General features: G+C 39.7%; 1 protein-coding gene across 1 annotated transcript in view; it reads left to right on the top strand.

The window, feature by feature from the left end:
* Positions 1-25018, top strand: part of QTRT2 (queuine tRNA-ribosyltransferase accessory subunit 2) — an 837401-nt gene that overhangs the window by 38570 nt on the left and 773813 nt on the right. Inside the window, exon 2 of the mRNA XM_044073156.1 lies at positions 6558-6789. Within this exon, the coding sequence (XP_043929091.1) occupies positions 6590-6789 (200 nt within the window). The 5' untranslated portion in view covers positions 6558-6589. The remainder of the gene's footprint in view (positions 1-6557; positions 6790-25018) is intronic.

The raw sequence follows: 25018 nt of genomic DNA on the forward strand, positions 1-25018 counted from the left end.
TATAGTTTTCTCTATTCGATGCCTCCATGATGGCATTTGATTTCTCCCCATCCTTTCCCCTTACTACCTTGTGTTCTTGTGGTAGGACTTTACTGTGCAGCCAAATTAATAACGGATAATGTATCCTGTTTACTTCTGTTATATCGGATGAATTTCTTTGGACAGTCCTCATTACTGTGTTCATTTATTTTATCAAACTTATAACTTTTTGGGTTTTATTGACCTTCTGCAGTCTATTTCTTTCATTGATCTTAATATGTCTATCTCTGTTAAATCAAGTAACTCTTCTCTTGGGTCATTTTCTTCTAAACTGAAAGCACATTCTTTGTTCTGCATTTTCTGTGGGCATTCTATAGAAAGTTCCAGAGCATTGTCCTGTGCCATGTTTTCTTCATTTTCACCCTGTGTCATCTGTTGCTCTTTCATATGGAAAGTCACTGGCCTATCACTCCATGACATTGTGTCAGAGTTGCCACAGTACTGGTTTCCTGTGTCTTTTCCTGTATTTCTCTATGAAATATCTTTGGTGCTGCTCTTTTGAGATGAAAGGATAGTTAAAGTAAGTACAGTCTTAAAATCAACAAACAAGCTGAAGTTATAGTGTGGCTGTATATGGCTGTCTTGGCCTGGGTGGGTGCACATGGAAGCTTTGTTTTACAGAAGGGGTAGGTTGATTGGAACAACCATCCTAAAGTTATTTATTTATTTTGCCACTTTTGCTTCCACTACCTGTTGACCTAAAGTTATTTATTTATTTTGCCACTTTTGCTTCCACTACCTGTTGACCATCGGCCACCACCCGGCCAGTTACCTTCAACCATGGGGCAAGGAGTGATTGGGAAGGGCCATCATTTAGACAGCTGTGAAGGGTGGGTCATATTTCTCTCTTTGGTGCTGATTTCTGTGTACTTGGCTAGAGAGATGGGCTGTTACCCCTTGTTAATGCACAGCCTGCACTTAAGCATATGCTGCGTTGTTGTTTAGTGTTCTGGAAGTAGTGGATATGGTCAGGCTTACAGAATGAAATGCAAATATTTAAAGTATCTGTGTTATTTTTTTTGTTGTTAATTAAGGTTTCTTAGTATTTAAAACTTATGCTTGCTACTGTACTAATTGCAACGGCAGAAGGGAGGGGGTTAAGGGTGTGGTGCCCCCCATTTACAGGTACTTGTTCATTCCATATTTGATTTTAAGCACAGTGGGTGGGGGGTAGTAGCTAAGGCGGCCACAGCCCTCCTTACATGTATTGTCAACTTTTCAGTTTTCCTGTTGAAGTAATTGTAAATGAAGAGGATGATAAGGGTAAAGGCAGTCACCGTTACATGCATTTATGGCCCCTTTATATTTGTTTATTGTAGTGATTATAACTTTTTTATTGCTCTTTACCATAAGAAGGAATTAAGGTGGGTCATCAGCCCTCTATGCATATGGCAAGGTTTCACTGTACTCACTGTAAAATGTACTACAGTAAAGTATGCCTGTCAGTCAACTGTGACACTGTAATCTGGGGTGACAAATGACATAGCTTGTTGTTGCAAACCTAAGGAGGTCCTTATGAGGGCTGGAAAATAAGTTGGTTAAATATGATTAGTAGCGTCTTCAGTAGGTAGAGAAATGGACCAAGCAGCCTGTCTAGTCCTTACCTTTACTCCATGATTTGTGTCTAATTTTTTAGATATATTTTAACTGCCTTACTTCTGAAACTAGACCTGGGCTGCTTTACAGGTTCCTTGTGTTTGGTACTTAGGTGCTAGTCAGTTGGTGCTCTTTGATGGCCTTCATCACTTTACGTTGCTTAGCTCGTGACTTGTTCAGTAAGCCTAAATAATTGTTAACTGATATATCTGTCTTTGCAACTGTAATGATCTCTAGTTTATTATAACAAATGTATCTGTCCCAAGAATTATCTTATGGTCATCTCACTGATTGCTATAGAGCAACTCAAAACTTGGCAACTGTCTTTATTTACTGAAGTTCGAAGAGCTGTAGTTATTTTCTTCACTCTGTTTGTGTTACTGATGGTCTGTACGTGCCATTTGAGAAAATGCATGTGCTCATTATCACCATCTGAAACCTAAATTTTGACCATTGGTCTAAATTTATTAGGCCTTAAGCTTCAGTTGTGTGTAAATTGCTTTTATTTTTCTTGCTTAATAGAATGGGAAGACGTGGAGAGAGCATGCATACTCGGACATTGACTGGAGGCCAGGAAGACATTGGAGGCCAGGACTGAACCTCAAGACTGTAAGATGATTGATTCTTAACTCCAATCACTGAGCCACCATGCTGCCGTAGCAGGGGAAGAGGGTGGTACAGTGGTGCTGCAGATAGCATTGTCGCCTCACAGCAAGAGGATCCCTGGTAGGATTCTCTGCTGAGGTGCCTTCTATGTGGAGTCTGCATGTCCTCCCTGTATTTGCGTAGGTTTCCTACAGGTGCTCCGGTTTCCTCCCACATTCCAAAGACATGCAATAGGTGGACTGGATACTCTAAGTTGGCCATAGATGCGAGTGTGTGTGCTGTGGAAGAACAACTACGGCAGGGCTAGCCACCTAGTGGTGTAAACCTTGGCTGTAGATGATTGTCACTGTTGAAGTGACACCCTGACCCCTTGTGCAAAAATGGGGAAAACGAGTTGTGGATGGATAGAGGAAATAGAATGGGAAAAGTCCTACTACATCAAACTCCAGTCCAACAACAACAAAAACCCCAAGCAATTCTGGAAATCAATAAACTCGCTGCTTAATCCAGGATCCAGAAATAATCCTTGTCCTGACCCAAGCAAATCGGACCTTGATCTAGCCTCTGATTTTAACTCATTCTTCTTAGAAACTATTTCTGACCTTACCAGGACCTTCCCCAACATTAACCCTCCAGCCCCTCTCTCTTCCTCATCCAACCCCACTAATAACTCTCCCCCGTTGTTCGACTTCAAACTTGCCTCTACTAACTCCATAAAAGACTTCTGTCCAAACTTAAACCATGCTCTAATGCTCCTGACAACATTCCCTCTGCCTTCCTAAAATGTGCTGCTGATGCCTTAGCTCTCCCTATCAGTATTATAATCAACAGATCTAGTAAGGAATCTTGCGTCCACAAATTCTGGCGCTCTGCCTATATTCTCCCCCTTCATAAAGGAGGCAAAAACACCAGCATCTCTAACTTCCGCCCTATCGCTCTGCTCTCTCCAATCTCAAAAATCCTTGAAAAGTGCATTCACCTTCAACTTATGCCTTACCTGGCCCAAAACAATCTTCTTACACCTACACAACATGGTTTCCGTCCAGGTCATAGTACTATAACTGCTCTACTCTCTTTCTTAGAAACAGTCAGTCTAGCCCGAGACTCTGGGCATCTTGTCTCTACTGTTTTGCTCGATCTGTCCAAAGCATTTGACACTGTTTCACACAAACACCTTCTTTATCACCTCTTAAAGCTCCATCTCTCCCCAAACACTATATACTGGTTCTCCAGCTACCTATCAGAACTCAGGCAGTCAAATGGAAGTACTCTACCTCTTCCTTCCTACTTACCCCAACTGGCGTACCACAGGGATCTATCCTAGGGTCCATGTTTTTCAATATCTTCATAAACAAACTTTCATGCTGCCATTCCCGATTCCAAAATTATTCAATATGCAGATGATTCTACCTCAGTCTGCTCTGCCTCTAACCTCTCAGAATTGCTGTCTAAAACACAAACTGCCTTCTCAACCACTGAAAATTAGATGCGCCAAAACCACGTCTCTCTCAATGCAAACAAATCAAAACTTCTACTTTCCCTCCCACAAAGACATTCTCCTACAACAAAAATGCCTTCCAAGTGCTAATTCAAACTAATTTGGCTATAGAAGTGGTTCCTTCCGCTAAACTACTTAGTATTACTATTGACGGACATCTCAAGTTTGATAAAAACCCACCAAAACTAGGTATGCTGTATAGGAACAATCATTTCCTCTCTTATACTACTAGGAATACTCTTGCCACCACTTATCTGCTGCCTTCCTTATTATATGGAGCCCCCCTGCTAACTAACCTACCCTCCTCTATTCCCTCCAAACTAGAAAACTGCTATAATAAAATCTCAAAATTTGTTACCAAATCTAAACCTACCCATCACTGCCTTACCCTAAGATCCCTAAAGTGGCTTGAACTCCCAAACTACTTAGACTTCCTCCAATTCACCACTGCACACAGACTTGTATATCATCCAACTAAGTGTCCAGCGCTATATCCTCCTCAGTTACACCCCAATAGAACTCTCAGATCCGAGCATCAAAACCTAATTGCTATCCCCAAACCCAAAAGTACAGCAGGCCAACTTCTCCTCGCTGTCTCTCTAGCAAAAAATGGACTTCCCTTCCTCCCTCTCTAAGAACCATCCCAAACTTAGAAAACTTTAAAACTCAGCTTGCCAAACACCTGGCCACAAAATGGAAATGCAATTGCCACCATCCAACCTAATCTTCCTTCGTCCATTCCCCTGGGGGGTTTTCCCACGCAGGTTCCTAAGCCCTCAACAACTCTCCTTTAGCTATGCTCCTGGGGGGTTTCCCCCTCGGGTTCCTAAGACCTCATTAACTGTCCTTCTTCAGCTATGCTCCCACGAGCATTTTCTTTGCTCTCCTTTCTCTATTAGCTGCTTATTTCATATGGTTCAACAATGTAATTACTATATATAGCTTTCCATTACTAATTTCTTTTCTGAAATTGTGTATATATAGCGTATCTTCATTTTACTTAAAAGTATGTATATGAAACATCTTCTCACCTAATATCTGAGTGTGCACACTAAAGAAAATGTATAAACAATGTCCACACTCAATGCTTTTCTGCTTATTATGCATATTTTCAAGGTACTTACTTGTAACCGTTTCCATATTATGTAAGACTGACATCCGTGTATTTCTGTACCTAATCTGTATTATGTATCTTGGACCTTTTTTCCTCGGGCCTTCACTGAAAACAGGTCACTCTGACCCAGTAGACATCCCCTGTAATCAAACTGGAAATAAAATAAATAAATAATAAAATAACAGGCCAAGAATATATTTGAACTGCAGGTTAGAGATTGCCTTCCTTATCAAGGATTGATATTGGAAGTATATGCAAAGAGAAAGGAATGGGGGATCCTAAGTGAAAGACCAGCTCTGGTAGAGTGCAGCTGTTAGAGATGATCAAGTGAGGCATATAAAATATGCCATGATAACAATAGGAATCAATCCGAGGAGGTTGGAAAGAACTGGCAAGAGAATTTGGATAAACAATTCATAAAGAAACAATGAGGGTATATATGTATGTATGGTTCTGAAATATGCAACAGAGTCTAGAAAATTTATGATTTTTGCTTTGAAGTGTTTGCCTAGGTATTTTTATGTCCCAAGCAGACCCCAAAGAATTTTTGCTCGGCTAGATTGCAAATGTTGAAGGTGTGATGGGGAAGAAAAAAGAAACTGAACATATTTTTTGGGGGTGTAATGAGTTGGCATATTTTAAAAATTCCCTGCAGACTGGTCTGCCAGAAATATTGGGTGAACAAATTGGTATATTTAGGGTAATTTATTATTATTTTTTTTTCAGCTGTGATACAGAATCTGAATTGCCTAGGTCTAGTAAGGCCTTGTTGAGTCCAATTATGGTGGCTGCCAAAAAAGCAGTTACTAGAAAATGGAAATAGTGTGTAAACCAACTTTACTAGAAGTAGTGAATTTAACAGAGATAAGAGAACTGGAAGTGGGATCTTTAGAAAAGGGAAGGACTGGAGCAAATTACACGGGGAAAAAAATGGGAATTTGTGAAGAATACATGCAGATTGCAGAATAATGTTTGGAGGAAGAATGAGTTTTAAGGGAAGGCAGGAATTGAATGAGCTATGTAATGTTTGATTGACAATGACTGTATAGAAGATTAGATGTGATGTATAATGTTTGCAACTGAAATTTAAGTATGGTTTGTTTATATTTCATGCTATTCCTACCTCTTAATCTATTTCTTGTTTTCTAATTACACTAATACCGCATATCTTTATTTTATTTTGTTTCTTATATAAGTCTAGTGCTAAAACATGTTCACTAGTGTACAAAATAGAAGATTCATGTTATGTACAAGCTCTTGTAAGTAGGTCTATTGTAACTTTAGTTTCACTGTATATTACTATAATTGTATTTGGACCTTTTCTCCTTGGGTCTCCACTGAAAATGGGCCCCTGGTTCAGTTAGACCAACCCGGTTAACAAATGACAATAAATAAATATAAATGTATGATTGCCTGTGTCATAAGTAGTAGTTAAATAAAGATGTTTCTTGTCTAAAATAAATAAATAAATAAATAACCCAGCGTTCATACATGTTAAATTGCTTTTACCTTTCCTAAGTTAGTATCACATCAACTCCAGTTTAAATTGATTACTTTCACAACAGACTGAATACAATTGTATTGTAAGTATTGTTCCTATCCCAGCAACTACTAGAGTAGGAACAATTTTGTATTTAGTGGCATATGTATATAACAAAAAATAATCTAAAAATGACTAAGCTCAAATGTTTCTTGTTCTCCTAGGAGGTTCACAACTTTCTGATGCTTTTTCTGCAATGAAACTGAAGCTCTTTAAAGTGGTAAATGGCTGTCGTTTGGGAGTGTTGACAAATCTTGGAAGAAATGGAGACAAATCCCTGGAGATTCCAGGTTGTCTGCTATATACCAGGACTGGATCACCACCACACCTGACCCATGACACCCTCAGCATGATTGAAGGAGTCCCAGCCGTGACACAGCTCACTCTCTCATCTTTGTAAGTATGCAGAGTACAGGTGCAGTACTGTGTTTTTGTGGGGGCGAATAGGAGTATGTAGAAGGTAAAACTTGATTAGTTAATACAGTATTTATAGTTACTACGGATTTTGTAACATTTGTAATGATTGCTATAAATGTTTGTGTTTGTTGGTCTGAAATTTTTTAAAGTGAAAGCAAATGATTCACAGATCCTATTCCCAAGGAACTGTGGGATTAAACTATGTTCTTGGGAATCTGTAACATTTTGACAAATAAAAAACGTGGTCTTATTGTTTAGCACTATGTTGTAGTCACAGCTGTTAATTTCAACTAAACATTTATTATTTGTAAAGTTATTTAGGGCAAGCAGCATGTGAAAGGGTGCAGTGGCTGCCACTGTCTCGTCCTGATGTAAGGATTTTGGTTATGTTGTTACTGTCTGGTATGTGACCGCAGACTTATATTTTTTTCCACCTTCTTGTTTTGTATTTATAATCAGAATTAATTCACACCACAGTGTACTTTTTTCTTTGTAATCACTGATTTTTTTGTGCACGCAAACACAGAAATTGTTATGATGGCATGAGTCTTCTTCTTCTTCTTCTTCTTTCAGCTTTTCCCGGTTAGGGGTCGCCACAGCGGATCATCTGTCCGCTCATGATTGGCAGTGGAGTTTTACGGTGTCGAGTTGCCAGCCTGACGCCCAACCTTCCACTGAAGGCACACACATGCACACCTAGGGCCAATTTAGAGTGTTCAATTCACCTACTGCATCTCTTTGGGATGTGGGAAGAAACCGGAGCACCCGGAGGAAACCCACGTGGCCACAGGGAGGACATGCAGACTCCACTTGAATAAAAAGCAGGCTAGTCTAAGAGAAAAGGTGAAAAAAATAACAACTGCAGGGAGTAATGGACATAGCAAGAGTGGAACAAATGAGTTCCAGGTAGGTAAGTGTTAATAATAACAGTTGTGATTGAAGATAACAAAAGTGTCAGTAGTTTTTCAAATGGAACAGACTTTTGACATAAATATGCTTGTTACTATAGAGCCTTGTGTGCACTGAATGGATATGAACCATGACTTATCAGGACCTCTGGAATTACTGTTAAACTGTAGCCTCCAAACAGGCTTTGTGCCTCATGAATGGAGAAAGGCAACAGTCATCCCTCTTCACAAAGGTGGGCCATCTATAGACCCTGGAAACTACAGACCCACAAGTCTCACTAGTCTTGTATGTAAAGCCATGGAAAGAATTATCATGGACATGATCAACAGTAGTATAGTAACCTTCCAGACACTGGACCCAACCCAATTTGGTTTCATCAAGGGCTGACCATGCCTACTCAACCTGTTGGACATCTCTGAGAAGGTCACCAAAGCAATGGGTGAGGACAAAATCATTCATGCTGCCTGCCTTGACCTGGCCAAGGCGTTTGACACAATACCCCCAGTTAGAATAGGGGAGTCCAGCTCAGGCGAGTCACAAGTGAAGTCTCTCAGGGATCAGTCCTTGGACTCCTCCTTTTTGGTATTTACTTCTCAGAAGTCAAGGCCAATGTCAGTGGTCTCTGGCTGACTGAATTTGCAGATGATTGCAATTTAGGAGCGGTCATTGAATCTCATACTGACACAAATGTTCTCCAGGAGGAACTGAGACAGACAGATGACTGGTGTCCAGAGCCATGGACTAAAACGAAATGCATAATAGTATCCTTTGGGAAGTCATCCATCCCTGGTAACTATCATATTGACAACGCACCCCCTTGGAGTTGACCCAGTAGTCAAGGACTTAGCGACACACACAGATAGTAATCTAGCCTTTGATCATCATGTGTCTACAGTGGTGAGGAAATCATTCTATGTTGCACAACTTATAGACAAAGGTATGGCATCTAAGTCCAAGGAAGTCATTGTTCCACTGTATTCGGCATTCATCATACCTATCATTGAGTACAATGCCCCCTTTAGTACATACCAAACCAGGCATTTCCAACAACTGGAACATCCACAGAGGTTCCTCACTAAAAGAATACATGGTGTAAGTAATATGTCCTATGCTGACTGCCTCAAGGCCCTATCCCTGTATTCTGTTTCCTACAGGCTTTTGAGGGGAGATCTATGCCTGGCATGCAGTGCATTGTCAGACCCCACCCTGATGGACCTCCTGCATATCCACAAAACAAAAGGTAACTGTTCTAAAGACTTAAACCATGCCTGTGATATAAATAGGACCTGCTGGAAAGAGAGTTATGTATCGCAGAGACTACCCCGTCTATGGAACAGGTCCCTAGCCATGTGAAAGAGAGTTCCTCCGTAACCCAATTCAAGTACAGCTTGGACAATTTTATAGGAAACCTGAAATTCATCCCTGGTTGGCACCTCTGTTTCTAATGCAAACAGGTAACCTGTAAATGATTCATCTCCCAGGCCCAGGCTTAAACGTAAAGGGTATCATAACATGTCGATTCAGGATGCAAGGCTAGACTTAAAAAGGCCCTTGTGGTCATTAGCCTAGTAAACACCTATGAACCTATGTGGAGGTAATCAAACACATATGAGTACTCTGTTTATATAGAAACAAATAATATAATGGTATGCAGGAATAAAAAGACATACTCTCAGTAGGACTCGCTACTTAAGTGCTGTTGGCAAAATTGTTGATGTAAATAGGCTGCTCTGGTGATGTAGAATGAGCTTTATTGGGCTGAATGCCAGGGACCTGGGTTGGATTGATATCCTGACTACAGGAGAGATGGAGATGGCTGATTTCAGCAACTGTTAGTCTAATTTTGCATATGATTTGTTGACTGTGGTTTATCTAGAATGTAATGTATTAGTGGCATTTGAAAGTAGATTACATTTATTTATTTATTTGTTTAACATTTGTTGACCAAGAAAGTCCAACTAGGACAGAGCCCGTTTTCACTGGAGGCCCGGGGAGAAATGCTGCAGATGTATGTCTTTGGAATGTGGGAGGAAACCGGAGTACCCGGAGGAAACCCATGCGAGTGCAGGGAGGGCATGCAGACTCTACACAGAAGGCACCCCAGCTGAGAATTGAACCGGAAAGCCTCTTGCTTTGAGGTGGCAAAGTTAACCATTTGTACCAGTGCAGTACTTTTTGTTTTAATTGTGTGTGTGTGTGTGTGTGTCCTTTGCCTACATATTTTTATTTTCACCAGGGTCTGTAGCTTCTGTTTACATCACAAAGACATTCAGGTAGTTAGAATTGTTAAATTGTAAATTGTTCATAGTTGTGTGCAGTCGACTTGTATATGTATGTATACCTAGATGTATATATATATATATATATATATATATATATATATGTGTGTGTGTGTTTCTGGCTTGTGATGGGACTTATACCATTTAAGTTTGTTTTATGGCTTGCATCCATTGGTTTCTAGGATAGACTCCAGCTCCCCATGATCCAGAATTGGATGACGTGGGTATTGAAAATGGATAGATATTTGGTGTGTTTAGTCAGCTACTGATGCCAGTATACTGAGAAACAGGCTGGAATTATGTTCTGCCTTCCTTCCTTCTAAATCCCGGGGCAGACTGGATCCTATCCTGTTAGTATGACATTGCTCACTGGTACTCCCTTGCTGCTAATGTCTTCTGGTGTATCTCTTGTGTGCAGACTGGATATTAAATTAATGGTCTGGTACTTGAAACATGGTAGGGCAGGAAAGCTTCTTGAGCCAGACTGTGGGTGCTGCGTCACTGTTTCTAGTGACTATCCCTAGCCAGGGAAAACTACCTCGATGGTGTACTGAGCAGGTATCCAAACCTCTGTAGATATTAGGATTGAGCCAGAGATATTGCTGATGTGCTCTTTGGTCATTTCACTGTTCTCAAGGTAGAATTCTTTGCCAAATAATAAACTGAAGACTTGTCTCTCTTCATCTTTGTCAAAAACCAAGGTGATTTTGCATTTGTCAGATTTTTCCTTTTTGTAGTTGGCAGATCCTTCTTTAAGTGGAAGAAACTCATGGTTTTCTTCCCTTTCTGTCCTTTCCACTGAAGAAATATTTTTGAAGAAATAAAACTTGGTTTACACTTGGAGGTATGGTGGCTAGGGGAGAGCACAGCTGTTAGTTCAGAGATTTTTAATCATAGGATGCCTTATTTTGGGCATGCTCTCTCATCACAGATGAAGGAACCAACTGCAGTATCAACATTTGCTCCTTGATTAGAACCATTCCTCCTCCATCCCTTACCAGGAAATGCATCATATTGTCTTGCAGTAAATCACAAACCTTCTATTTTCTTGACTTAATGTCAAATGAAAAAATGTTTCCATTTAGGCTAGTGAACATGACCAAGATCCTGCCTTTACTGTGATCCATAATTGTTTGGTAAGTGTCTCAAACATTTCTGGTCTACATCTGACTTGTATGAACTTTAAAGTTGGATTTGTTAGCCTTATTGGACTTCTGTGACTCGATGGGAGGTAGACATCTGAGCTAACAAAAGATTATCAAACAGTTCTTGAGAGAGATTAAAAATATTGTTCTTTGCAGGAGGAGAACAGGGCACTTGCTTCAGTTTTTTGAACAGCTTTTGTTCACCTTAAATTAAATTGATTCTTACTGTTGAACAACCAAATGTGCCAAAGGACTTTTAAAACTATCATCAGACTGGCATGTCGCCTGGGACAAGTTTTCATGTCTGTGGTGGCTTCTGATGCTTCCTTAAATGTATTATTTGAGAAGGCCTTCTAAATGTTTTTTTTTTCTTTTTTGTCCCAGTGCTGACCATCAACTGCTACCCAGCTCCTTTCTTTGTTCACTTGTTGACTAGCCTTGTCCTCCCAAAGGATTCACCAGACCTACATCCAGGGCTGGTGGTGAGATCACAGATGCTGGTAAAGCATCCTATTGCTACTGGGGAATATGCCCAATCTCCTGCCAGCCAGTCCCCCCTCCACACCACCTTAGTAGTGGGGGCTAACTCTAACGCTGCCCTTCCCTCAACCTAACCCTACAATTTACCTTCACAAACACCTTCCTGTCACACTGCCAATACTCAGACGAATTAGAGGCTAGTGTTATGAGACTTTTACTGTTTAGTATCAGGAGAGAAAATACCTTTCCTTTCTCAATATTATTTAATTCAATATTTTTTTGTTTTCAGTGCTGTTTGTATTTGATCTTACCACACTGATTGGGTTCTGAAATAAAACCATAAGAAATGATAGATCGAAACCTGGTAGGTTGTGCCTGCTGTGTCTCACTAAGCACAGTCAATGGATAATCTCTGTCCAATAGCAACGAAATAAGGAAATTACATTCTTTCACAAAATTATCATCACTTATGATGCATGATAATCTAATGTACTGTCCTTTTACCAAGTTCCTTTTCATGGAAAAAGGATGCATGCTGGAGTAATGGAGATACTTATTGCGGAAAGTTTCTTTCCGATAAATGGTAGAGTCCCAAGAGAGAGACCGAGTGTTCACTGTAATGACAGTATCCAAAAAGTTCACCTTTTTACCCATCCCTGACAGTTTGAATTTAAGAAAAGGAATACTTTCTGAAATGGAATTAATAAAATCTTGCAAATGTTCCTCGGTGCTCTGCCAAACAAGAAACATGTCATCAATGTATCATTTATACGGGTCTACTGCTTTTGGTCGAAAATTATTCCAGGCAGCCCACTTCACTGAAAATGCATTTCACTGAAAACCCATTTGGTCAAAAATGGAATATAGCCGCTGCCCCACTGCAGGGTGACCCTACAGTGAGAATATAAAGTTGGGGGTGTGTGGGGGCACCGCCCCCCACATAATTGCAGTATATTCTTATTTATCCATTAGAAATATGTTGAAACATATAACATCAGTAAAAACTAGTTGCAAAATGTGGGGGGCTACACACCCCACACTCCCACCCCCCTAACTTTAAAGTCTCCCTCCAGGGTCTCAATGTAGTGGGGCAGGGACTTTATTCCATTTTCGACAAAATGGGATTCGACCAAATGTGCTTTCAATCAAATGTGCTTTCAGTTAAGTGGGCTGCCTGAAATAATTTTCGACCAAATGTAATTCGACCAAAAGCAACAGACTCGTTTATACACCTGCATGTAAATGAACCCAGGAAGGTGTATAAATGTACTAGTTTCCCAAGCAGAAAGAACCAAATTAGCAAACACCGGTGACGCTTTTGAGCCCATAGCCACTCCTTTAACTTGTTGGTATAGCTTGCCATTGAAATGAAAAAAAAATTTGTCTGGAGAAAGCAGTAGTTCTGGCAAGAAATGACCGCAAGTACTGCAAACCCTCATCATGTGGAATGTTAGTGTAGACGACCTCTATGTCTAGCATAACCAGCATATTATCATTAGCAGTAGGAGGATGCTCATGCAGTTCATGCAAAAAATGCCATGAGTCTTTTAAATAGAACGGAGTCTGTTGTATTATAGGGGTCAACACCCAGTCCAAGTATTCAACTATGGTTTCCATTTTAGTCTTTCTATTTGAAACTTTATGTCTCAATGGAGGATCCTGATGGTACTTATGAATCTTGGGAATATCGAAATACTTTCCAAGATTCGGTTTGTCAACTGACATGAACTGGACTTCTGCTTCAGAAATAGCTTCCTTTGTCTGTAAGGACTTGAGAGTGTTGTCAATAAATGAAAAAGTGTGGTATATATCCTCCAGGGAGACCATTCTATAATATTGGCTGTCATGCAAGTCCCTTTCAAGAGTACGCACGTAATGGCACTACTCCAAGACTATCCCTGTCCCCTTATCAGCCTTTATGATTCTCAGAGATTTATCAGCTTCCAATTGTCGGAAGGCAGACAATTGTTCAGGGTTTACGTTATACCAAGTATATTGACTCTGATTACATAAAAGTTGTCTAATGTCACGTTCACACACCTGCAGGAATGTGTGTAAAGTATTATTCAAGGGGGTGTTATATAAACTGGGCTTTTTCAATACTGCATGCCTGCTATTTTCAAAAGGCTCATCAGAGACCTAATCCAGTAAAATCTTCAGCTTCAACTTGTGTAAATACAGCCTTAAGTCCAAAAGTAAGTTGGGTAAACTAGCCCTTTGTGAGGGTACAAAACAAAAGCCCCTTGTCAGCACTTCCACCGTATGGTAGAGAAATTCCTGTCAGTCAAATTAAAAACAGACATAGTGTTCAATCGTACTAAAGGCATACTGTGCGATCGCTCTGTAGGCAAAGTGTTAGTGCAGAAGTTGTGCCATTGACTTTACCTATCAGAAGCCATGTTACAAGTGGAGCAGTTCATGTCTGTCATCATCACCAGCCCAGTATAGTTAACGGGTTTGGACATTCCTTCTGGGTCTCCCTCATGTAGCTTCCCTGCCTCCCTGGTTCTGAAAACCTCTCCACACCCACGGAGTGCCTAGATTTGCATTTTGCTATTTTATCTGAAGAAGTTCTTGTCACTAATAAAGGAACAAAAGTGCTAGACATTTTGTTTGGCTTGGTTCTTGGTCTGCTGATGCACTGAAGTTTATTTTTTGAAATAAATACATACATACATACATATATACGTACATATATTTATGTGTATGTATATATATATATATATATATATATATATATGTATATGTATATATATAAATATATATATGTATATATATATATATATATATATATATATATATATGTAATGTGTGTGTGTATAAGGTGCTTCAACAAAGTATTAGTTTAAAGGGGCACTGGCTCAGATTTTTTGCTAGAGGGGTTTGTTTACATTTGAGTACTGTGAGTCGCATGTTCACCCAGGAGCAAGGTTTTTAAAGAGCCTTATTAGCATACTGCAGGTCAGATTACACACACTGTCAGTGGGGGGGGAGGGGGGAGTGCTAAGACCATACAGTTGATTGTCCTTTCGTTTTTTCCTTCCCCCACCCAGGGGCATTAGATTTGCTGAATGACTGGATTTTACTCAGCTAGAGATGCTGTCTTGCAAACCTGTGTTGAATTCGTCGAGCCTTGGCAATAGTATGTTTGTTTCAAGCTTGTTGCTACAAATCTTTTTCCTTCCACTGGTTAATTATTTTTCATATGGTCTGTTATTAGTGTTGCACGTTAGTGCGTCTGTATTCATGTATGTACACTTTTATAGTTATACAGATTTTGCCTCATTTTTCAGCACAGCATTGCTTTGGACAGTTGTGCATTGTAAAGAAACATGTTGAGTAATAGCAAATGTTTGCAGCTTTGGACATGAATCTAATCACTGTTCTAAAAGTATTTTCTCATTAGCTGATGCTGCATGTTGTCCTTCAGAAATCACACCATAGCTCTCTGTCTAATACTGATTCTGTCCTACTGAATTTCTTTTCTCACTTTTTCTACCATTCGTTGTGGTAAAATGTTTTGAGCTTTCACACACTTCCTGAATGTTTGACTGGAAGTACAGTTAGTTTACACTGACCTAGCATTTGAAAGTTGAGGTACATGCAGTCTACATTTCCCCATATACTTTTCAGTACCATTCCTAGTATATTACAGTGGATAATTAGACGGGTACTTTTTTACTAAGGTAGTAAGAATTAAGTTCTGCAACCAAAATCTCATGCCATCGATTACCCTATATTTTCACAAGTTATAGTTGCTATTCTTCTATGTTTGCATGTAACACAATCTGTTTATATTCATGTGGTATGAAAATAGCCTCTACATGTTTTACTGACAGAGTTGCAGTTCAAGGCATTCTTGAATATCTATAAATTCTGTATTTACTACATATGTGATATACAGGTATTTTACTGAAACCATGTATGCAGTGCACGTAACTGTTTTAGTAGTGTACTTCAAGGTTACTACTGTAATTAGTTTCATTTTCTCTAAGGGTTCCCTGTTATGGCTGAGTTGCATTGCTGACCAGACTACTTGCCCACTTACCAATATGGAAATAAATCCAACAACTAAGCAAATGTGTGTCTGAGTACGTTTATTTTATGTGTGTATATATATATATATATATATATATATATATATATATATATATATATAAAGTAAATACAATGAGAAAAGTAATGCAGTTCACGGTACCCCAAGAACAGCACTATAGAAAGTAGATTCAAGTCCCAAAAAATACCAGTGTGGTCACCATGGCTGTATCAAAAAACAAAAAGCCAGCAAAACATGACCCACTGAAAAACTGATAATTTATTGTAAAAAGGACAGCAAAACTGCACAGACCGGTTTCGGTTGGTACTCTATACAAAGCCTTCTACAGTGTGAAATAAGCACAATCAGAGCTGTCATTTAAATACACTGCACACAAAAGTGATTGGTTAAAGCTAGAACTTGTCATTCAATCCAGGTGGGAAAAGACCACCTAACTTAATAATCCATTTTTTCTCTTTTGAATTTAATAGAGAGTGCCAACCAGTTTTGTTAGTTATTTTACCACGGATAATATCAATAATGGTGAAAAGAAAAGATGCTGTGGGATGTATTTGTTGATGCCTATATAAGGCATTATTTATTCTACCTTTTTTGATGTTACTAACATGCTCTGAAATTCTAAATCTGAGGGGCCTAGATATTTGGCCAACATAGAAAGCCCCACATGTACATGTAGCTAAGTAAATGAGCCAATCAGAGCTACAATTGGCAAAGAACTTAATATCGTATACAATGGGGGAATTCCTACTGGTGAATTCTTTGGTTTTGGATATTTTGGTACAATTGATGCAATGTCCGCAAGGATAACATCCCACAGGTATAGTTCCTGTAAGAGTAGTTTGGATTGGTTCCGGACCTCCTATATCATGTACATGTTTGTAATGACTGAAGGCACTGCCAAGATTCCTGCCTTTCCTAAATGAAAACCGACATTTATTTGGAATGATAGTAGACAAGTCATTATCATATAATAAAAGGTTCCAATGTCTATGAATGCTCTGAATGGGAAGGGGTCTAAAACTACATATAAGTTAAGTCATGGCAACAGGCACTTACAATACGGGCTATTGTGGCTTGGCTACTAATGCGCCTCTGGATCAATGGCCTACTGTTAACCCCTTGAATGTATTAATCTAAATGTGCACACTTCTTTCATTTTGGCATCACCACATGTTAGCAAACCAGTATCCTTGACCAGATCCATGAATGTTATTCACAAACCTATTAACCACTTCTGTAGATCTGCTACATGATGGCATCACATAACACAGTGTTGTGTAATTCAGAGAAGTGACAACACCTAAAAACATATACTGGTGCAGTACTGTCATCTTGGAAGACTTAGCATGACATAAATGTGCAATATCATTTATGTAAGGCCTGCCAGTACACTTCTGGATTACCTAAACTATACAAGCACACCCTAGCCCGTGAATGAGAAACAGTCTACTCACACAAAATACATTGCCTTGACAGCTAGACTGCAGATCTCATGCCAGTAACACAGCAGTGTTTCCACTCATTACTTCACCTCTGATGATGCTCTCATTGCTGTGCACTGATAAGCCCTAGACTGCTACACTCCATACCCAAATGCATGAAGTGAAAACAAGGATGTGTTGTCTCAGTCTAAGGATAGGACTGCCATCACCTTGTCAAATGTCCACAACAGTATGTACAAGGTATGACCTGTGTGAAGTCATATTTAGGTCTGTGCGCACACACACACACACACACACACACACACACACACACACACACACACACACACACACACACACACATAACACACATGCACACTAATCATCATCAACGCCACCTAAATCAACTAAAAAAGTAATGGCAAATGTAAAACAAGTAGTGAATCCCTTTGGACCTGCATAGTTACATACATATCTCAATACATAATTAGATACACATACATGTGTGTGTATATATATATATATATATATATATATGTATATGTATATATATAATATATATATATGTATATATATATATGTATATATATATATGTATATATATATGTATATATATATGTATATATATATGTATATATATATATATATATATATATATATATATATATATATATATATATATATATATATATATATATATGTATATGTATATATATATATATATGTATATATATGTATATGTATATATATATATATATATATATATATATATATATATATATATATATGTGTATATATATATATATATGTATATATATATATATATATATATGTATGTATATATATACATGCATGTATATATATGCAAATCATTACACTTTTTGCCTGAGTAGTGTCCCTGCATATGCCTGTGTGTATGCATGTACAAAGGCAATTTACTTACATATGTATACATCTTATAATTAACAAACATGGTTGATACTAGCATCCATAGTCACACATACCAAAATAAAATATTTTCACATTTGCCCATAAATATGGTGTTTATGAAAGTACATACTGAAGGTCACACACATTTTTATACTCCCATGATTGTGCTACAGATATCTCTGAATTGGATATGCCCTGCATGATAACACTTATTGCAGTTTAGCCTTACACAGTGTGCTATTTTTAATTTCTGAATACCCATCTACTGAGTACCAACAATACACACAGGTTACATGGTACCTGTAAACAAACATGTCATTGTGTATCTTAATAAAAAATTCAAACAAATGGATTTGTGCTGTACTCTCTAAGTCTCCATCAATTACACAATCTCTGTATGAAATCATTTACTTTACTTCCATTATTCAGCTATTTGTTTATTTACATATTAACTTCAGTTTGGTAACAATATAAGTGGACTGGCTGACTCTTCTCAGTAATAACCTGACCTCCACGCTACGAGACACCAACAGAAAATGGAAAATAGAATAAAGTATTATACCACTTTCTGAACGAATGTCACACAGTTATGCAAAATGCAGAAGTGGAATTCAATCAAGATGATAGGTAAAAATACAAGAAATGGAAGTGAAGGCAAGTTAGAACTGTAAATTTGAAGTGCAAAATAATAAAACTGGCCAGATAAATTACATGTACTGTATGGTGGTAGAAGATCAGGAAAATGTGAAAAAAAAAAAAAAAAAAAACACTTGCCCCCGGATTCACGAATCCTCAGTGTAAGACTAAATAAGTCTTACTCGGAGGCTACAGTTGAACAGTATGACGTCAGTGTGCCATGAATATTCATGAGGGCATGCTGACACAACTGCAAGTCTAACACGGACCGTGCAGGAAAGCAGGGGGCTTGTCCGACTGCTGAGCAGTCTAAATGTCCACGCCCCTGCAAGTGTCCGAATTGGAAAATGTAAACACACAAGAGCGAGTCCACTCAAATGTCCATGTACCCAACACCACACTCCCTAACATTGTAAACCCCCAGCACAGTTATAAAAAGTAAAACATTATTTTTTTTTTCTAATTCCCGAAATAGCTGCCTGTATTTGCACGTGTGTGCGCAGGTGTGCCCATTGCTTAGCTGCAGTTGGCAATCCCGTCATGGAAGAGCATAAGAAGGAATGTTTATGCAAATTACACCAAATAGCAATAGCGTAATGGTAGAGCGTTCGCACAAAGAGGAGGCATTCACGGTTAGAGTCCCACCACTCCCCTTCCTATTTATGTTTTAAATCAGTTATATGAAATAATACCCGACATATATGATTACAGTTTTACTAAACAGCAGTGAAATGGCCCATCAGTGAACAAAATATATATTTATAAAGGATCCTGATATATAATTGCCCGCAGTTAAGCAGCGCTTTACCCAGCGCAATATAGGTGCCCGTAGTTCAGCAGCGCTTTACCCAGCACAATGTAGTTGCCCATAACTAAATAGTGCTTTATCCAGCGCAATTTGTTTGCGCGGAGGTGTGCGCCGCGCCAACCAGTGCACCGTAGGGCAATGTGGAGCAACGTAGAGCAAAGTTGCTTAAACACAGCCACACCCCCTAGCCTGTCTGGACAGTAGTAAAATAAAATACAATGACAAGGTTCGAACCCAGGACTCTGTGCACATAATCAAAGTACTGAACCACTAAGCCATGACAGCTTAGGATAAACAGCCACTGTTAACATACATATACTCATAAATGGTAGATTAACCATTACTAAGCAGGTCTGCAGTCAGCCGAGAATTTTCAAAAATGGCTAATCACAAAAAAGTGCGGGAAATGCGGCATATTTAAGCCCCATAGGCGGGAATACTCGCCATAACTGATTGTAGCTCATATCTGCAGTTAGAATGGCTGGTGCTGGAGAGGGTACACGCTTCCGTGTGCAACGTTGGGACATCGAGGAGTCAAAATACATGGTTTGGCTCCTTGTCCACCGTCATGAGTCAAGACTCCTGCAAGGCCAGTTCCAAGGGATGGAGTACAAGGCAGAGGCTTGGAACCGGTTAGCTCATGACCTCACCAGTGTCACAGGCATTCCTCGGACTGGTGAGCAGGTCCGTCACCACCATGCAGACCTGAAGAGACTGAAGCAGGACCTACTGAACCAATGGATACAGGAGACCCGTGGGATGCAAGATGCCCCACAACTGAGTAGGTAGCCATGGAATGCAGTATGTCAAAAATAATTTATTCTGTATAATGGATAGGTGTGTCTCAATATCCCTTCATTTACTTCACAGCTGCAGGTGACCGTGCTGCGAATCAGCAAGCCTATGCAGATAGGCTGCTAAGGCTGCGCCACCAGGCAGGTTAGTGATTATTCTGCATGTATTGTTATATAAAATAGGGGAGAGAGCATGAAAGAAAGTGTTGTAGTCCAATAATACAGCCATAAAATGCCCTGAATAAGTCCTCTGCATGTACTGTTATATGAAATAAGTCAGAGAGCCAGAAAAAGAGCATATTAACCCATTAAGAAAGGTAAAATATGTCCAGAATAATCTCTGCAGGTACTGTCATATAAAATAAGTGAGCAAGCCTGAAAAAGAGTGTTCTAACCTATTAATAAAGGTATAATATGTCTTGAATATATCTTCCATATGCACTGTAATATCAAATAAAGGAGTGAGCCTGCGGAAAAGTATGTAATGTAATTAATAAAGGTATAAAACCTGGAGTGTGTCTGTGTCGATGTTGTTGTACCCTTGCAATATACAAATAGTACTGTTTTAATAAGTGCTGGCAACACACAGTTAGGCAGTCCCATCTAAAGTGGGTGATGGAAGTGCCAGTAGCTGTGAAGCATATATACAGTCCTCAACAGTCAGTTACTGGCATGCATAAGTAAATCTGGCACATGAGTAGCTTGTTAATTTGTTCCCCAGAAATGTGAGTGTGCTACAAGAAATGCAGGGTTCTGTACTAATTGAACTGAAAATGTCATGTGAACACATCCAGATATGTAGATAAAGAAATATAAATACAACAATAAATATGTAGCAGCAACATCTGCATCCTGGACAGTTAGTATGTCAGATATAGGTCAGGTATATAATGAACTAGCCAAACCCATTACACAACCTAATGCATGTTGGCAAGTGTACTAATACATGTAGGGGATATACACCTGCAGTCAATAGGAATGTAGTGTAGACTAAAAGTACTTATAAGATGTTAATTGAGGTTTCTTTCTACATCCTACTGCATGTGCATAAACAATCAATTCCACAACTTAATGGGTATGTGTAATCTCAAAACATTTGTTGGGACATATGTCCTATTGTTCTATAAATATATGCATTCACTTTGATGCATGTGCCCTGTTCAAACACCACAATCATGGTGGCATGTTGCCACTAATCATCCCTGCATGCTGTTGGAATGTCCACTGTCGTTCAGTTTATGCATGTGTTATGCTTGCTATTCAACTGCTGGAACCTTGGTGTGTTGGGTTAATGGGAATATTACTGCATGCTGTTACAACTAATTTGGAATGCTGTTGTTTATGTTGTTGTAATTAAACACACCTAATCACAGAACGTATGGGAAGGCTGGTCCCAGCGGACCCACCTGTCCCTCCTCAGCTGGCGAGTGCATCTGGCACCAGCAGGTCTGGTGCCCAGCCTGGGCTCCCCTCCTCCATTGGTCCTGTGCCACCTTCGGGTTGAAGCGCTGCAGGGGATGGTGCTCACCCCCCCCCGTGCAAGCGTGGGTGGAGAAGGGCCACCTGCCACCCTTCAAAGGGTCCGGGTTGTGGTGCGTAGGGAGATCCAGCATTCAGTCACTGATCCCCTATGCCAGCTCGAGGCGAGAGTAGCACGTCTCCCGGGTGAGCCTGCCCATCCTACGCAGCCTGCCCGTCTTACGCAGCCCCCAGCACAGCCACCATCTGGGCTGTGAAGGTGCAGTGGTGACTGCCCATGGGTGGGGATCTCAGTTCCACTGTTACCATCCGTGGGCTCATGGGCTTGCGATTTCCAAACATCCGTCCTCGTCAATTGTGTTCACCCACCCCATGTGTCATACACCACCCCTGTATGCATCTGGTCTGTCTTGTCTGTTTACCTCCCCAACCTACCTCCCCAGATATACCTACTTCCTCAACCTCACTTTCCACTCTCAGCTGAAAAAAAAAAAAAAAAAAAAAAAAAAAGGGCAATCTGTACCCACAAAAAAATTACACCACATACATAGCTGCCCATTTTGCACACATGTCACTGGACATGTAAATTGATAATTATAATTGGCAGTACAACATACTTTGTTGTCCTCACCCCTCTCCCAGGGGTGGAAGGTTTTGCACAACTGTTGCTGGTAAAGAAATGGGCAGCTATGGACCTTCCCTACACCCGTCCTGCACATCCCGAGCTTGTTTTCCTGCTGTCTTTCCCTCTTTGTGCCCCCTTTTTCACGACTTTCCTATCACCCCATTTTCTTTTCTTTCAAAGAAATTAGCGCAGGGGTAAGCACTTTTAAGCAGTAGTAAGCGGGTTTAAGCGAGTGTGCACATGTGTGCGCTTAGCTAAGCATCGCGCAAACCTGCTTACAACTGCTTAAAAGTGCCTTAGTCACTCTGTCAGGGCCCTTGTTCTGCTCAGCAGCAAAATAAAATACCTCTGCCAGTTTCGAACCCCAGACCATTGACACAATAGACTGCATGAATTACCACTAAGCCACAGCAGATGTACAATAACCTGGTGCTCAAATAAATATATCATGCATTTCAATGACTGAATGTAAAGAATAAATAAGAAGGCCACAACACAAAGCTTGTTTTGTGGATCTTTACCAGCAATTGTTGTGAAATGCATTACATGAGTGTGATATGGGAAGCAGCCATTCTAGCAGCAAATAAAGTTACAGAGGCACTTTACAACCCCCACACAGTATCATAGCAGGTCAAACAGTGGCAAATCTGATTAGGGCAGAGGCCACACTACCCAACTGTGACTACTTAACAGGGATGTCCCTGATTGTGAAACATATTGAAGCTGTATCCCTCTAAATCCCTCTGGAAAGTACTAACGTCACTAAGAAAGGTGGGGTATTACACAATGAATACTGACAATAATAACAGTAGACACTGCTTGTACTTCATAAAAGGAGTATGTATCCATATGCACTGCTTCACACAAGTCTAGACTTTTACTGTCTCTATGATGTGTAAGGTGTACTTCACATTTAAATACCTATCCCTGACTCCATGCAAAGATGTATCTGAGTGTTTCATAGGCCTGGCAGAGGCACAAACACACAGGCATAGCAGCTGTCCTGCTGTTACACACACTGTAAATAGCTGTGGTAGGACTTCCACAAGCATACCCTTATGTAGGAGTACAACACAGAAATACCAAAGGATGTAGCCATGTACTGGTAGCAACTGACTGTAACAATGCCATTGTACTAGTGTTGAAAACACCTGTGAGTTGCACAGACAAATAATAGTGTAACATTTGACTACCATCTGGATAGGTTCACATTTGGGAACTATGCAGACAGACCACCTGCCTTGATAAACCAACAGGTACACACCAATCCTTTAAGTCCAGTAAGATAATATTCACACAATAATACATAATGCTCTCTGTATGTCAGCAACCCCCGCCCCACACTTTAAAGACACTTGTGTGTTTAGGGTCTACCAAGGATGTAGGTAGGCATACACAGTACTGGAATTGTCCAGTTGTCCTGTGAACCCTGTGCTAATGTCAACAATAAAATCACAAACAAAGCAGAAGTGCCTACATTAATATTCACAGTATAACCGTTCATAAACAGTTAATGTGCCAAAAGAATACTTCTCAATAACTACGTTTTGTATGGCAGTTAATTATATGAGTGGAAAAGAAACTACATAGTCACATAAATGTGTAAGCATTTGTAGGGGTGAGTTAAACTCTACACTGATAGCTCTGTACGGCAAGTGGCAACAGTCAGGCCTGAGTACAACATGTACATCACTGTCTACACCTCTAGCTTCAGATATAAGAAGTATACCAACCTTCTGACTTACACAACCGTGTCCACAGCAAACAAGCATGGGCCCCACTCTGGAAATCTGAAACGGCTACGCCTACATACCTTAGCAATTTATAGCATTGGGTTGCTATGACAGTGAGTATTGCAATTACCACACAGCAGGCTGTATGCATTTACCAAATGCTGGGCACCAATTGGTGCAGAGGGCGTCACATGCACATGCCCAGATAACTATAAAAGCAGATTGTACTTGCTATCCCCACATGCAATCATTACACTGCACGTGTCAGCAACTACTGACAGACTTCATTACTGAATAAAGAAGCCTTACTTAAGTAAATATTATATTTATTTTTTTAAAAACTAAATATATTAATTAAGAAAAAAAAACTTAATAACCAATAAGAACTAATAAGTAAAAAACTTTACTTAATAAAAAAAAAATGTGAAAAGCATACACAGACGGACCTGACTGATTAACAGGTATGTAACAGATTTGTAATTACCGGCAAGTAGTAGATGTTTATGAATAGTCCTGTACATACTCAGAAACATGCATAAGTGGCAGCAGTAGGTATGTATGCAGTGATGACATGCATAACTACTGCCATGGACAAAGTAGTGTGTAGCTGTGTGCAGTGGGACATAACTGTGACATATGTATCTCAGCATTGTATGTTGAATATCTGAACATGTTATCTATGGTCTGTACAGTACTGCATATAATGGCAGTTTGGGGGAGTAGTATCTCAGCATTGTATGTTGAATATCTGAACATGTTACCTATGGTCTGTACAGTACTGCATATAATGGCAGTTTGGGGGAGTAGTGCAAACACCTATATAAACTTGGATGTGACAGAGTAAGACATGCATGATAGGAACATAATTTGTAGCTCAGCATTGGCAACTGCTGTACCAGGCTAGTATAGTAG

The sequence above is a fragment of the Protopterus annectens genome, chromosome 5.part1 (assembly GCF_019279795.1).
Source record: "Protopterus annectens isolate FY-2018-M chromosome 5.part1, PAN1.0, whole genome shotgun sequence".
In the NCBI taxonomy this organism is placed as follows: domain Eukaryota; kingdom Metazoa; phylum Chordata; order Ceratodontiformes; family Protopteridae; genus Protopterus; species Protopterus annectens.